The sequence below is a fragment of the Rhinolophus hipposideros genome, assembly GCF_964194185.1.
Source record: "Rhinolophus hipposideros genome assembly, chromosome: 12".
NCBI classification, from domain to species: Eukaryota; Metazoa; Chordata; class Mammalia; order Chiroptera; family Rhinolophidae; genus Rhinolophus; species Rhinolophus hipposideros.
Genome location: NC_138058.1, coordinates 59,531,823 through 59,546,329, shown reverse-complemented (window position 1 = coordinate 59,546,329; position 14,507 = coordinate 59,531,823). Strand labels below are relative to the sequence as shown.

The window sequence follows — 14,507 nt, the reverse complement described above, 5'->3', positions numbered from 1 at the left end:
CTATTGCAAAATCTTTTTTGTTTTTTAATTGGGGAATATTGAGGAACTGTGTTTCTCAAGGGCGCATCAGCTCTAAGTCGTTGTCCTTCAAGCCTAGTTGTGGAGGACGCAGCTCAGCTCCAAGTCCAGTGGCGGGTTTCAATCTTGAGTTACAGGGGGCGCAATCTACCATCCCATGCGGGCAATGAACCAGCAACCTTGTTGAGAGCTCGGCCTCTAACCAACTGAGCCTTCCAGCCAACCCTGCAAAATCTTTTTGTATTAATAGTTGTATTTATTTTTGTAATAAGACAGTCACGTGGCTCAAAATTCAGGATACAAAGGCTATAAAGACTCCCACCTGTCTCCAGCCTCCCAGACCATGTCCACACAAGCAGTTTACAAGTCCAAGATATTTTTATATTTATACACATATTCAAATACATCTATTTTCCTTTTAATTCAAACAGCAACTACACGTCTCGTACTTTGCTTTTAACTGAGTGTACCTTGGAGATTGTTCCATTCCTGTACATAAAAACCTTCCTCATTCTTTGTTATGACTGCTTAGTATTTAATTATATGAATGTAGTACTATTTAATTAGTTCATTAATATTGGGTATTTAGGTTTCCAGTCTTTTGCAATTATAAACAATGCAGCTATTAATATAAATAACTTTGTATCTAAGTTACTTCAAACATGCAACTATATGAGTAGCATAAATTCCTAGAAGCAGGATTATTGGACCAAAGTTCAGGTGCATTTGTAATTTTGATTGATAGGCAATCTTTTTTTTTTTTTTTTATTGGGGAAGGGGAACAGGACTTTTTATTGGGGAATGGTATGTACTTCCAGGACTTTTTTCCAAGTCAAGTTGTTGTCCTTTCAGGATTAGTTGTAGAGGGCGCAGCTCAGCTCCAGGTCCAGTTGCCGTTGCTAGTTGCAGGGGGCGCAGCCCACCATCCCTTGGGGGAGTCAAAGCGGCAACCTTGTGGTTGAGAGGGCGCTCTCCAACCGAGCCATCCAGGGGGCAGCTCAGCTCAAGGTGCCGTGTTCAATATTAGTTGCAGGGGGCGGAGGCCACCATCCCTTGGGGGGACTCGAAGAATTGAACTGGCAACCTTGTGGTTGAGAGCTCAGTGTCCCATGTGGGAATCGAACCGGCAGCCTTCGGAGTTAGGAGCATGGAGCTCTAACTGCCTGAGCCACCAGGCTGGCCCGATAGGCAATCTTTTAACTGATCTGTTTCTCTGCTTCTAATCTCTACCAGCTACCTTTCTAAAGCAGAGAGCTGACTCTGTTGAACCTCTGCTTAATTTTGGTGATTGAGTGGTATGCTCAATATATAAAAAATCTTGAGTTCATAATGATCTTTTTTTAAATAAATAAAAACATTAAGTGAACCTCTGAGGTGTTTTTGCTAGTTGCTTCAGGATCCCCAAAATGAGGAAGCTATTTTCGGTTGTCTGGTATAATGATCTTTTTAAAAAGAAAAGGCAAAAAAATAAAAATAAACTAGTCATTGTATACCACTGGAAGTAACTAGTTATCAATTCCTGAAAACTGGCAAATAAAAGGTAGGAATTAAGCATTTATCTTGCCTTTCTAGTACGAACTGTAATTCAGAATAAAAGCTGATGAGAGAGTTCTTTATAGATTTATCAGCTAGTAAATGTGGAATGATAGAATTAAGAAAAAAAATCACCATTTTGCATCATTCCCTAATGACAAAATTTAGGCAACAATCACCAGTGTATAAAACATTTAAGTGAAAGCTTATTGGGAAACTTTAAAATGCCTGGACCCACTCATCACTGAAAATGGAACAAGCAACCATTATTTACCTCCTGATGTGAGGCAATACAAAACAGTCAACCTGGTTTCTGGAACAAATCAACATAACGAGAATAAAGGATGGGTGGGGAAGACTGCTTTTGATTATGGAAAATTTAACACAATAACCTAATGTAATATGTGGATTTGTTCAGATCCTGATTCAAACAAACCAACTGTAAACAGCCATTTTTGAGAAGGAAATTTGATTATGGATTGGACAAAAGAATGTAATAAGTAATATGGTACATTTCCATAATTTTTAGACACATACCGAAGTTTGTAGGAGCAAAATGATAATATCTGGGATTTATTGTAAGAAACTTCAGTGAGGAAAAAAAGGGAACAAAAGAAAGCAAATGTGGCAAATCTGGACAATTGTATCTGGTGCTGAGGATTCTTTGTATACTAGTTCACTCCTGTGCTGCTTGAAATTTTTCAGTAAAACACACACATATACAAAATGGATGACTCCTTTTTTAATGCTAAACATAACGGTTACTCTCATGATCTGGCCCCAACACAACCTACCTTTGCAGCTTTATCACTCTGTCCACAGAAGCCGCGGTTCTAGCCTCACCACAAATTTTAAGGCCTATTCTGTCTTCGTATCCAAGCTATTTCCTCTGATCTGCCTTCCTGTTCTTTTCTAACTGGGAAACTTTTTATCCTGCAAGGACTAGGTCAGATGTTACCTGTAAAGTCTTCTCCAACCTTACTAAATATGGGACCATCCTTCGTTGCTTCCAAGGAACTCTGTTCATACTACAGTGTTTCCCCGAAAATAAGACCTAGCCGGACAATCAGCTCTAATGCGTCTTATTTTCGGGGAAACACAATACTAGCAGAATTTATCTCATACTACAGTATTGTCTGTCTTCCTCCACCATGATGAGTGTTTCTTAATGGCAAGGTAGTATTAACGTTAAGAGCACAAGAGTTAAGGGCATAGTCTCTGGGTCCAAAATACCTAAGGTCACACGCTGATTTAGTTACTGTATTATGTTGAGCAAGTAACTTAACCTCTCTGTGCCTTAGCTGTGTTGCCTTGGCAAATAATCCTTTGGCCTGTTTTCTCATCTCTAAAATCTCACTTCATAGAGTTGGATTAATCTTCCTTAAATGGGTAAGAAAGGCATTAGAACCGTTCCTGACACAGAAATAAGTACTCAGTACTAAAGATACCAAACACATACTAATATATATTTAACATAAATATTGTTTAATATAAATATTAATACATTAATTCATAACAGTAAAGCTAGAACTCTTATTGGTCCTTATATTCCTCCTATCTAGCTCAGTGTCTGGCACACACACGCTTGGTAAATGGTTGACTTGGGATAGTTTTTGGTCTCCATACAGACCTTCACTTTGGCCCCAAAGCACTGGCATGGAGCGAGGCACCTGAGAGGATCTCCATAAAGGTCTGAGGATGGTAGCAGGTGCTAAGAGGGGCTGGGGAGTCTGGACTCCTAAACTAACTGGTGGCGATGCTAAAAAAGACAAAGGCAGCAGAGTTGCTCAGTGTAGGGAGTATGTCCTTTATTTAGCCTGTGTCCCCCCAGTCACTGGTCACTACTTTTGACTCGTAAGACGACAGGTACAGAACTGCACGGGATCATCCCCAGCTCTGTGATCACCAGATCCACGAGCTCTGGAGGAGTCACATCATAGACCAGATTCAACAACCGTAGGGATGGGTGGTTCTGCCAGTCAGCCAGGGCCACGTGTTCTCCTCGCTCACACAGCAGGTCGTCAGGGTCATCTACAATGGGAGGTGCATGCATTTATGTCCTTTTAGAAAACAAGTTGTAGTTCAACCACCCCTCTCCTCAAAATCTCAGGTCCCTGGAACCTTTGCTGTGCCCTCCTGGGCTTCCTTACCTAGCTCATTAGAAACAAAGGCATCAGTTTGCACACGCTCACAGAACTTGTATGTTTCACAGCAGACCAGCACTGGAACATTATGGGCGCGTGCCACCAGGGCCAGCTGTGCTGTCCCTACCCGTGACATCACGGACCCATTGGCCAGGAGTGCATGAGCTCCCAATAGCACCTTAGAAACCTATGTTGGAGAGTAGAGAGGGGGGAAAAAAAAATGTCATCTGTGATCAATGCAGAATAAGGTTCCCCACTCCTGCCCAGGACAGCAATATTAAGACAATGAATAACAAATCTTAATGATGGCTCTTCTTGAAAACCACCTGATCAATGACCCACTGACCTCCCACAGAAAAACTAAACTCTGACGTTACTTTTGTCCTCTTCCCGCTTGGGAGTTGCTAGTTTAATATATTCTTTAATAGCTAGACTGCTATGACATGCTGTAGATGTTTTTCCCATTAAATATCAACAGGGCTTATGTAATTCTAATATTGCTAAAGAATTATAAACCTAAATAATCATAAGGTGGAATCGTCTATACTACTAAAACCTTTTACTACAACTTTGGAGTCCCTTTCCTCTGCGCTCACCTCTGGGAGCACATAGGAGGCTGCAGGAATCAACAGGTAGGAGGCAGGGACCCCAGCACGGACTAGAGAACGTAGCATGTGCCTTCCCTCCAGCCGTGGCCGGCTGTCCACCACTACCACCCGAAATCGCCGGCCCTCAGCCCAAGCCTCCTGAAGAATTCGTGATACCAGAGAAGAGCTGGAGTGAATGGAGAGGAGGATTCAGTTATAATCTCACTAACTGATGGCCAGCTCATTCCTAAAGGGCAAAGGGGTAATCCCTTCTTCAGATCATTTCACCTCCCCAATTTTCTCAGTCAGAGCATCTGGACCATACCATCCATATACCAGGATCACATCTCCATTACTGATCTTCTTATAAGCAAAGCGTGAAATTGCCTGAGCTGCAAGCACAATCTTCTCTTGCACATACCGATCAATAGCTGATCGAAGTTCGGACTTGGCCTAAATGGAGTAAGACACTTAGAGAACAAGAAATGGACACATTTCTTCCTGTGATGATCATGCCAGATGCTTGAATACGTGTATAATGATGGGCTCAAGGGGGACCTACAGGGGACCCAAAGGTGGTACAAGTCAGACAGCCCAAACACTTCCTTCACCCTTGACCAGGGCAGAATGGCCGAGCTGCCCCTCCTGGCAGCCCTGAACGTTTCTCAGCTCTACCCCCAGGTGCATGCCTTGCTCATTCCTCATACTCATCACCTCCTCTTCCCGCTTGGAGCTGCTCACACCCGTGATCTCCTTGTTAAGGAACTTGATGGCATTGTACATGCTCGCCGACAGGGGACGGCACTGAGTCAGGAAGCTAAAACAACAACACCTTACATTTGTGCAACTCTTCACAACTTACAAAGCTTTCACATTAATAAAAAATTCTTTAAAAACAAGACAGAGAACAGAACAATGAAAGAAGAGGTAGAAGAGCAAAAGAAAGAGTACAAGAAAAAGAGTAGGTGAGCTGGAAGTGGGCTTGTAGTAGCTGTCCTTACCTGAAGTAGGGCTTTAGTTTATTCACTAGATCCCTTGAGAGTTCTTCATTGGGTGGTGTTGTGTAATCCTGAATCACCTGAAGGGTACACAAGTTGGTCAGCAAAATATCCCCTAATAAAGGTCTCTGAAAGGGGGACAGGGTAAGCTTCACTGAGAAAAGTGTTCTGAGTGAAATCATTCCCTCTTCCCCCACCCCCAAGATTAATTTGGGTGAGAGAAGCTGGGATAGTGTTAGGGGAGATAGGGCTGGGTCCTAAGAGGGACCAAGACGGGGCATGGCATACCTGCTGCAGGGCACGAAGCAGGGCAATGCACCGGGCATTGGAGCCACTGACCAGGCCCTGGGAGTACTGCAGGCCGAGTCGCACCATGGCTGGGTGGATCACAGAGCATGGGATGCTGATGGGATGACGGTGTCACACACTTTGCAAGGGAGCTTGAGCACCTACTGCCCACCTGCCCCTGATGAAAAGGAACTTCCTTCACTAGCACAAACACCCCATTTCCTCTAGTTTTGTCTTGTGTTCATGCTTCTACCCACAGAGCCAAGGTCAAATTTCCAGTCACTTTCAATACAGAATTGCTAAAACTCCTCAGATTCAAGTGATGAATTTCACAAAATCTTACCTCATATACTGAGTCAGAGAGTTTTGTCTGCTGTACTGGGGTAGGTGAGAAAAGAGACTGACTTTAGAGCCATAATCTTTTCGCGTAGGAACCTGAAAAAATAAGAGAGAGAGAGAAAATAAGGCCAATAACCCAGAGTTTAAAACTCATGGGATGATGAATACTGAAGGGAGAATGCTTTCGTCTCCGCCATGGCTGAGCTGACTCAGAAGAAACTACAGGGAGAAGTGGAGAAATATCAACAGCTACAGAAGGACTTGAGTAAATCCATGTCAGGGCGGCAGACGCGTGAAGCACAACTAACAGAAAATAATATCGTAAAGGAGAAACTGGCCCTGCTGGATGGGTCCAATGTGGTCTTTAAACTTCTGGGCCCCGTGCTGGTCAAACAGGAGCTGGGGGAGGCTCGAGCCATAGTTGGGGAGAGGCTGGACTATATCACAGCTGAAATTAAGCGATATGAATCCCAGCTCCGGAACCTGGAGCGGCAGTCAGAGCAAGAGAGGGAGACCCTTGCCCAGCTGCAGCAGGAGTTCCAGCGGGCCCAGGCAGCAAAGGCAGGAGCTCCTGGAAAAGCCTGACCCCCTGGCGGGGGGAGGGGAGGGATCGAGGCAGCTCTAGGGTGTATATTATAGCCAATAAAATGTGAAAACACTGGCAAAAAAACCCCACAAAAAAAAACGAACAAAAAAACACACTCATGGGATGAAGCTGGAAAGGAAGTAAATACTAAAACTACTTTGACCCAAATATCTATCCTTCTCCAGGGTCTCATTTTTCCCTGAGCACCTTTCCTCCAGCTATCCCATCTCCCTAGGCTCTTTCTGGCCACACACCAAACTTACTTCTTACCTGTTGTCGCTCTGGTTTTTTAACAAGCCTTCTCAGAAGTGTGGGGTCATTGACCTGAGTGCACTCAGGGAGACGCTTCGCTCCTAAAAGATAATGATCGTGTTTTCAAGACTCTATAGGTAATAATGGGAAATTTGCTTTTAGGACATAGGAGACATCAAGAAAAGTTGGGCAGAAGAAGGGGGAAAAATGGGAGAAAAGAGTAGAAGAGATAATAGGGGTAGGATAAGATTGAGAGGAGAATCTTGAAATCTGAGAACCAAAGCGAAGAATGGGAGAGCTGTTTTACTATGGGGAAGCCTGACTTAACACACTAAGTAGAATCAACAGAGGTCTTGAAGTGAAAGGAAGATACCTGAGGGGGTTTCTCCGGAGGTGCTGGGACAGGCCTGAGGAGGCGGTCCTCCTTGTTCACCTTTTCTTGCCTGTTTCAGGGCCCGCTCAGCCTCCTGCTTGGCCCGCCGTTCAGCACGAAGTTCAGCTTTACTCCGGCCAGCTGGAATTTTCTCCCCAGCAGTGCCCAACTGACTGCCAGGTCCTGGCACTTCTTTGGTAGGACCTACTAAAGGTAGAAGGAAGGTTAGACCTACTAAAGGTAGAAGGAAGAAGCCCCAGGCAGATAATATCTATGCCTCCACCAAAGCTACTCTCTGTTTATCTAAACGTCTTCGCCTCTCACTTGCTGAAGCCAACTCTGTCCTCTCTTCCCCACTTTTATGCCACCCATCCCTCTACTAGCTCCAAACCCCAGCCCTTTAAAAAAAGATCGCGCACCTTGACATTGGGCTGCAGATATAGCAGAACCTCCTTCTGGTTCTGCCCCCTTTTCCTCCTTCCGTTTCTTCTTCTGCTGTTTCTTTTCCTTCCGCAGCTGCAGCTTCTCTTCTTGGGTCATCTCCCTCCCCGCGGCCTGAGACACAGACATAGAACACTGCTCTTCCCCAACAATTCCAAAGGTGAATAAACACTGCTGGATTCTCACAAGATTCCCACAAGTTAAAGTCCCTAATACTCCCTAACTCTCACCAGCTCCCTGTTGCAAAGCTTACCTCCCACAGGGATCCAAGCTTCTCCTCCAGGGTCAGAGCCACATACCGTTAAGGCGGAAAGAACTCTAAAATCTCCTGACTTTACCGAAAAATAAAGTGAAACAGGGATGGAGGTTGGGGCGGAATAAAGCTGACAGAGCCTCCTGCGTAGCGCTGGACAGGTGGCTTGGGAGGGCACCCACACTTACCCCAGGCCGAGGAGAGAGCTCCGCCTTCATCCCAGATCCCGAGTCTGCATCGGAAAACAGGGCACAAAGTGAGCCAGACAGGCTCCGGGAGGGCTTGGGGGCACTCGTAGAAAGCGCAGTTGGCTGCTGGGTCGGCATGACCACGGCTGTGCCACCAGCCAGGAGGCGAGCCAAGGATCGCGTGGGGACGCAGTGCGCGGCAGGATCAAAGAGTAGGCGGGGGAGGGAGAAAGGAAGAGCACCCACCCTGCACTCGGAAACCAGGCGGTACGCGGCTCCGGCCTGCGCCCGAGGCAGCGCGGCCCAGCGTCCGGCGTGGCGCCGGAACTTGACGGCAGTGCCGAGACGCGCCCGGGGTCCAGCAGTAGCTGTCCGGAGCCCGTAGTCTCGCGTACCCGTTTGTGCTCCCCGATGCTTCACTCACCCTTGCGAACAGCCACAGCCACGGCAGCCATGACGCTGGATCCCAGGCTCCGCCCGCCGCGGTCACAGGAACTGCAGCGCCTCCTGGGCTGACACTCGCGACGCGCAGCCCGAAGCCGAGCACAATCTCGGACCGGCCCTGGAGCTCCGCCCCGGGCTACGGGTGGCGATGAGGGCCACCTCAACGTGGGGCTCCAGTCCCGGCAGTCTCCTCTTGTCCTTTAGACTACAGTTCCCAGCATGCCCGGGGTGCTGCGCCCCAGAGCGGATGTCCCACCGCCCTTCCCACATCCGATCTCAGCACCCTAACCCCCACCCCCCCAAAAAAAAATGGCGAGTGAGGCTGCGGGAACGCGCTGAGCAGCGGAGGCGAGCGTGCAAAGCCGCTACGGCCCTCAGTCCGGAGCCCGGCTGGGCCCTGTCGCAGGGAACATGCACTTTTCCATTCCTGAAACCGAGTCCCGCAGCGGGGACAGCGGCGGCTCCGCCTACGTGGTGAGGAGCGGCCGGAGCCTGGCCGGGCAGGGGCGGGGATAACGGGCCGGAGCCCTCTCCGAGCGGCCTCCGAAGCCTGGCATCTACCCTTCGGGCCTGGTCCCAGACCGCCGACTTCTGACGGCTTAGCTGGGAACTTATACCACGTCTCAGATTCGCCCACAGGTCGCCCCAGCTCCTGTAGGTCCTTTGTCCAACTGCGTCGCCTCCCCCAGCTGGGCCGCGGCTGCTCTGGTGGGCGTCACTGGCCTCTTGGGGAGGGAGACTGCGACACGAGCGCCCGAGTTTCCCCCGGACTGGTGCTTCTGCTTTAGAACCTGGCCACGGGGAAAACAGAACTGAGAAACCCTCGGAAGGTCTCGGAGCTCTACTCAGGCGGAGCTGTACCAGGCAACTTCTGACCAGGGTTCTTAAGGGGGTCGCCCCGACGGCAACCCTCAAATGCCTGCTTTTGTGTCCTCAGGCTTATAACATTCACGTGAATGGAGTCCTGCACTGTCGGGTGCGCTACAGCCAGCTCCTGGGGCTGCACGAGCAGGTGGGACTAGCACCCCTGCCTTGAGGCAGCTTCAAGCCCTTCCCTACACCTGGACATCAATGTCTCCATTTTCCCCCTCATCGCTTTCCTCTAGGCTGTAGTTCCCCTTTAATCACTGCCACAGGGAAGGATCTGTTACTTTATCTTATCATTTGACATTTCCGGGGAACTCCCTAAGAAGCTTAATGTCTGCCCTCTAACTGCTCCTCCCTATACTTACATTCTCCTTCCTGCTTTCTCTGTCCCCTGGCTTCAGCCTTTGCCTGTGCATGGAAAAAAGCCACCTCTCCCCCCACCCTCCTTTCCACTGCCAAAGCACATTCCTCTGTCATCTGGGCTGCAACTTGAAATACTATTCCCTGCTCATACACACCATTAATTGATTTCCTTCTGTATTCTTGGGCCCATCTCAGTGTGTGTAGCAGGTCGTTTTCCTTATGTATCTGTGATGCGGTGTTTCTCTGTTCTCACCATATTGTGAACTGTATTTAACTCAGTTCAGAGTACTGGTTCTACTGATAACTAGTTGTGCAATCCGAGCAAGTCACCTAGTTTCTTTGAGCCTCATTTCCTACAACAGAAAAACGGATTTGTTGATCTGTAAAGACCCTATAAGTCCCATACTTATAGTGGACATACTTAGCTATTACTTAATCATTTGTGCACATAAAATTTCCTTCTGAAGCCCTTTGCTTTCTCTGATGGTTCATTGAACACAGTCTTGCTAGATCATCATGGGCTCCCTAGGCCCTGGCCCCATACAAACCCTCCCCACACTGTGAAGGGGATGACTTCTACACAGTAAGATAGGAAAGAACTTATATCTAGGAGGGAGGAACAGCTCTGTTAGAATTTGACCTCTGTCAAAGGAAGTGTTTCCCAGATGACAGGGCAGATGGGCAGGGGAGACCAAGAGAACATTGTGAGTGTGGATTGCCTATTCTTATTTGCTATTGTCTATGTGAAGGTTCTCTCTCTTTCTCTAAATAGCTTCGGAAGGAGTATGGGGCCAATGTGCTTCCTGCATTTCCTCCAAAGAAGCTTTTCTCTCTGACACCTGCTGAAGTAGAACAGAGGCGAGAACAGTTAGAGAAGTACATGCAAGCTGGTGAGTGGTCGGAGAGAACTTTAGGATGGCTGTGTTGAGGGTTATGGGAGAATCCACCGGCTGGTTCTGTAGGTCCAGGGAAGAGTCTTATTTGATCTGTTAGTTAATTAGCAAAAGAAAGTAGCATGCGAGGATACTGTTGACAATAGCAAAGCAATTTGGGCACTAACATCTATTAGGAATACTAATACTAAATAGTTTTAAAGCAATTTAGGTTTAGATCCATGGGGAGAACTTAATTTGTATCTGATATGCTTTTGATTGACAGTATTACTTCCCTAGTTCTATAGACTATAGAACTACAGACAGTATTACTTCCCTAGAGTTCTATAGGACTCAACTAGATGGCAGCCAGGGGTGGGGCAGGTGAAGAATTTATGTGAACAGTGAGGTGAAGCCAGCTGGGGATGTGACAGACCCATTATCAGCCCAGGACATAAGGTCTGGGGGACCTACCAAGACGAGAACTGGAAGAAGCCAAGAAGGAGTCTTAAGTTACTGAACATCATTCTCATCTCCCCACAGTTCGGCAAGATCCATTGCTTGGGAGCAGTGAGACCTTCAATAGTTTCCTGCGTCGGGCACAACAGGTAAGACTTTGGATGGGACCAAGATTTCAGACAAGGACCTTGCTGTAGAGCCGTCATTTTAATAAAGTGGCTACAGAGAAGTCATCCTGGCACCTTTTTTTTTTTTTTTTTAATGGAATGGTGCTTCTGCTGTACCAGTGAAATCAAGGAAACTGAGCCTGTAATTAAGCAGCTGAGAATAAAGACACCAGAAGGACCTAGACAGAGTTGGGGATAGGTGAGAGCTGGACACTGAGCAGGGATTAACAAAATGGTGCCTTCTATTCCTGTCTGGGCTCACCAGGAGACACAGCAGGTCCCCACAGAAGAGGTGTCCTTGGAAGTGCTGCTGAGCAACGGGCAGAAAGTTCTGGTCAATGTGCTCACTTCAGATCAGACTGAGGATGTCCTGGAGGTGAGGCACTGGTTCTGCACCTGCCCCTGCACCTCGGGGTCCAGGCTTTGGCTGGGGGGGGCGGGGGGGGACGTGAATGAACCAATCAGTGTGATGAGCTGGACTTCCTTCCCTACCCTCAGGCTGTAGCTGCAAAGCTGGATCTTCCAGATGACTTGATCGGATACTTTAGTCTCTTTTTAGTTCGAGAAAAAGAGGATGGAGCCTTTTCTTGTGAGTTTCTCTGTACTTGACTTCTCTGTGCTTCCAGGAGTGAATTAGCCTCCCTGCCTCCCCCTAGAATGTGGCATTTCCTTGGGGCTTCCCTCTTGATTTCCTTCCCCTTGAGTCTCATGACATTTTCTGTTTCTTTAACCCATAGTTGTACGGAAATTGCAAGAATTTGAGCTGCCTTATGTGTCTGTTACCAGTCTTCGGAGTCAAGAGTATAAGATTGTGCTAAGAAAGAGGTCAGGGCTGGGCTTGGAGGAGGGGAGGGTACTAGATTGGATGGATGACTGGGCCACATATTGAGACAGAAGAATCTGGACAAGGGTGTAGCACTGGGTGTTCGTAGCAGGCCTCCAGAGCTGCTTCCCGCCAACCATTAGCCCAGTAGTTCAGCTTGCTCCTGTTCTGCCCTATTTTCCATTCTACCTCATGCCTTACCCCAGCTTAGCCCCGTTACCCCTTTCCACCCCTTGGCCTCACAGTTATTGGGACTCTGCCTATGATGACGATGTCATGGAGAACCGGGTTGGCCTGAACCTGCTTTATGCTCAGGTGAGCTTGGAGCTGCCTCAGAACCCTTCCCCTGAAAATGACTCTGGTGTCCCACTCTTCCAAGAAAACTCCTTTTATGTCTTTTCTCCCAGTTCATGGGGGAAGTTGCTAGAATACTATCATTCCTAGGCGTTACAAACTCTACAGTCCCTACTTTATAAGCTAATTTCGGTCAAGGACTCACCAGAGTTTGGGGCTAGGGGTCAGGCTGGACAGAGGTAACTGGACCCTTTCCTTGGACCTCTGACAGGTATCCCTTAACCCCCTCACCCCTTGTCTCCACTTGTAGACGGTGTCAGACATTGAGCGTGGGTGGATCCTGGTCACCAAGGAGCAGCACCGGCAGCTCAAATCTCTGCAAGAGAAGGTCTCCAAGAAGGAGGTGAGCCTTGCCCATCTCCCTTCCCAGGGCTGCTTTCTCCGAGCTGCTCCACTCCCCCTTGACCCGCACGCCTGGTGACTGGGTTTCAGTTCCTGCGGCTGGCCCAGACGCTGCGACACTATGGCTACTTGCGCTTTGATGCCTGTGTGGCTGACTTCCCAGAGAAGGACTGTCCCGTGGTGGTGAGCGCAGGCAACAGTGAGCTCAGCCTCCAGCTCCGCCTGCCTGGCCAGCAACTCCGCGAAGGCTCCTTTCGAGTCACCCGCATGCGTTGTTGGCGGGTCACCTCCTCTGTGAGTTGGGGTAGGAGTGGGGGAGGAGTGGGATGGGGCCTGGCAAGCCTTGAGCTTCAGGAATGGGCTGCAGTGGGCCAGGGAGGCAGGCCGATCGGTCAGAATGAACTCTGCCTAATTCCCCTTCCTCTCCCAGGTGCCATTGCCCAGCGGAGGCACAAGCAGCCCCGGCCGGGGCCGGGGTGAGGTGCGCCTGGAACTGGCTTTTGAATACCTCATGAGCAAGGACCGGCTCCAGTGGGTCACCATCACCAGCCCCCAGGTGTGAGCCCACCCTCAGGCCTCCTCTGGACCCCATTGCACCGCCTCTCTTAGATACCCAAGTCTAGGGCTTCCAGGACTCCATGTGAGTGGGAGCCCTTGTCTTAGGGGTGCTGGGCTCAGGATGACAGCTCTAGTCAGGCTGAGCTCTCCTCTTGCCCTCAGGCTATCATGATGAGCATCTGCTTACAGTCCATGGTAGATGAATTGATGGTGAAGAAATCTGGCGGCAGTATCAGGAAGGTAAACAGCAAATATGGACCAGGCAACTGAGTGGTTGTGCTCTCCCTGCCTTTTGTTCCTGCTGTGACACTTCCTGGGAGAGGGGAAGTGATGGGGATTCCAAAGGGAGTGCTCCTGCCCTTAACAGTGCCTTGTATCTCCATCCCCAGATGCTGCGCAGGCGGGTCGGGGGCACCCTGAGACGCTCAGACAGCCAGCAAGCAGTGAAGTCCCCACCACTGCTTGTAAGTGTTACTCCTTGTTAGTACCCTGGCCCCTAGGCTTGCCTTACCTCTCCCAGTGAGGTCTCTGACACCTCTGCCTCTTCTTCCCCAGGAGTCACCTGATGCCAGCCGGGAGTCCATGGTCAAACTCTCAGTGAGTTTCCCACGAGGGTTGGTGAGGTTGGTGTTGGTAGGGGGACTTGGGGAGGCTCAAGCCCTGACCCCACCCTGCCTTTGTTACAGAGCAAGCTGAGTGCTGTGAGCTTGCGGGGGATTGGCAGTCCCAGCACAGATGCCAGTGCCAGTGATGTCCACGGCAATTTCGCCTTCGAGGGCATTGGAGATGAGGATCTGTGATCTCCACTGCTAGACTGTCCGCCTCTACCCCAGAGGAGTGTTCAAAAACTAGCCCTGTGCCTGTATCCCCCAAGCCTGGGGGTCTTTTCCTTCCTACCTTCCCCTTTTCTCCTTTCGGCCAGGGGCCTCCTAACTTCTTTTCCCTTCCCTCTTGGGCTAGCTGCACAAAGGACTATCCCCTTTTCAGAGCTGGCCCTCAATGCCAAATTAGCATTTAGTATTTTGCACAAAGTCCACGGGACCATGGCTACCTGCCTTGGGGAGGAACCACAGCTCCCCCCAGCTGCTTCTGACTTCTCGGGGCCATGGGCCAAGGGGATGGGCAGAGGTCTGTGTATGGTCTGGCCCAGCTTCCTGTCATTAAACTCAGCCTGATTGCTGCCTACCTCTGGTTCCCTCACTGCCCCTGCTCCATCACAGCATGGGCTACTGTACTAAGGGTGAGGCGGAGCTGTGCT

The 14,507-nt window shown here is 49.1% G+C and overlaps 3 protein-coding genes across 16 annotated transcripts; 2 read left to right on the top strand and 1 right to left on the bottom strand.

The window, feature by feature from the left end:
• Nucleotides 1–3,334: 3,334 nt before the first annotated feature.
• On the bottom strand, nt 3,335–8,660 carry EIF2B4 (eukaryotic translation initiation factor 2B subunit delta). Of its 14 annotated transcripts, none has more exons than XM_081068207.1 (14): nt 8,247–8,530; nt 8,001–8,044; nt 7,813–7,891; nt 7,538–7,673; nt 7,119–7,325; nt 6,764–6,846; nt 5,912–6,003; nt 5,569–5,683; nt 5,284–5,360; nt 4,997–5,099; nt 4,608–4,735; nt 4,292–4,469; nt 3,702–3,882; nt 3,335–3,582 (listed from the first exon to the last, which is right to left on the bottom strand). In XM_081068207.1, exons 4-14 carry the CDS (start codon nt 7,656–7,658, stop codon nt 3,383–3,385), a joined length of 1,485 nt encoding a protein of 494 aa, XP_080924333.1. In that variant the 5' UTR covers nt 7,659–7,673; nt 7,813–7,891; nt 8,001–8,044; nt 8,247–8,530; the 3' UTR covers nt 3,335–3,382. The 14 variants fall into 14 exon arrangements, with proteins under 14 accessions (XP_080924333.1, XP_080924334.1, XP_080924335.1 ...); XM_081068208.1 differs by having other exon boundaries at nt 8,425–8,499; XM_081068209.1 differs by having other exon boundaries at nt 7,119–7,322; nt 8,247–8,488.
• LOC308505625 (prefoldin subunit 6-like) lies at nt 6,012–6,617 on the top strand. The gene has a single exon (XM_081068214.1). The coding sequence runs from the start codon at nt 6,103–6,105 to the stop codon at nt 6,490–6,492; it is 390 nt and encodes a 129-aa protein (XP_080924340.1). The 5' UTR covers nt 6,012–6,102; the 3' UTR covers nt 6,493–6,617.
• SNX17 (sorting nexin 17) lies at nt 8,602–14,432 on the top strand. The gene is made up of 15 exons (XM_081068213.1): nt 8,602–8,918; nt 9,382–9,456; nt 10,447–10,564; nt 11,090–11,154; nt 11,438–11,548; nt 11,671–11,761; nt 11,910–11,997; nt 12,241–12,310; nt 12,600–12,692; nt 12,782–12,985; nt 13,122–13,247; nt 13,412–13,489; nt 13,639–13,713; nt 13,805–13,846; nt 13,936–14,432. The coding sequence occupies exons 1-15, from the start codon at nt 8,856–8,858 to the stop codon at nt 14,047–14,049; spliced, it is 1,413 nt and encodes a 470-aa protein (XP_080924339.1). The 5' UTR covers nt 8,602–8,855; the 3' UTR covers nt 14,050–14,432.
• The last annotated feature ends 75 nt before the right edge of the window (nt 14,433–14,507 follow it).

What these genes read in the sequence shown, in the direction of transcription:
- LOC308505625 (XM_081068214.1), top strand. Translation starts at nt 6,103, where the DNA reads ATGGCTGAGCTGACTCAGAAGAAACTACAGGGAGAAGTGGAGAAATAT.
- EIF2B4 (XM_081068196.1), bottom strand. Translation starts at nt 8,138, where the DNA reads ATGCCGACCCAGCAGCCAACTGCGCTTTCTACGAGTGCCCCCAAGCCC. An exon ending in TGCTTCGTGCCCTGCAGCAG is followed by an intron (nt 5,361 to 5,568) that starts GTATGCCATGCC and finishes TGTACCCTTCAG; the next exon opens with GTGATTCAGGATTACACAAC. An exon ending in AAACTAAAGCCCTACTTCAG is followed by an intron (nt 5,100 to 5,283) that starts GTAAGGACAGCT and finishes TTGTTGTTTTAG; the next exon opens with CTTCCTGACTCAGTGCCGTC.
- SNX17 (XM_081068213.1), top strand. Translation starts at nt 8,856, where the DNA reads ATGCACTTTTCCATTCCTGAAACCGAGTCCCGCAGCGGGGACAGCGGC. An exon ending in AGAGGATGGAGCCTTTTCTT is followed by an intron (nt 11,762 to 11,909) that starts GTGAGTTTCTCT and finishes TTTAACCCATAG; the next exon opens with TTGTACGGAAATTGCAAGAA. An exon ending in TCACCATCACCAGCCCCCAG is followed by an intron (nt 13,248 to 13,411) that starts GTGTGAGCCCAC and finishes TCTTGCCCTCAG; the next exon opens with GCTATCATGATGAGCATCTG.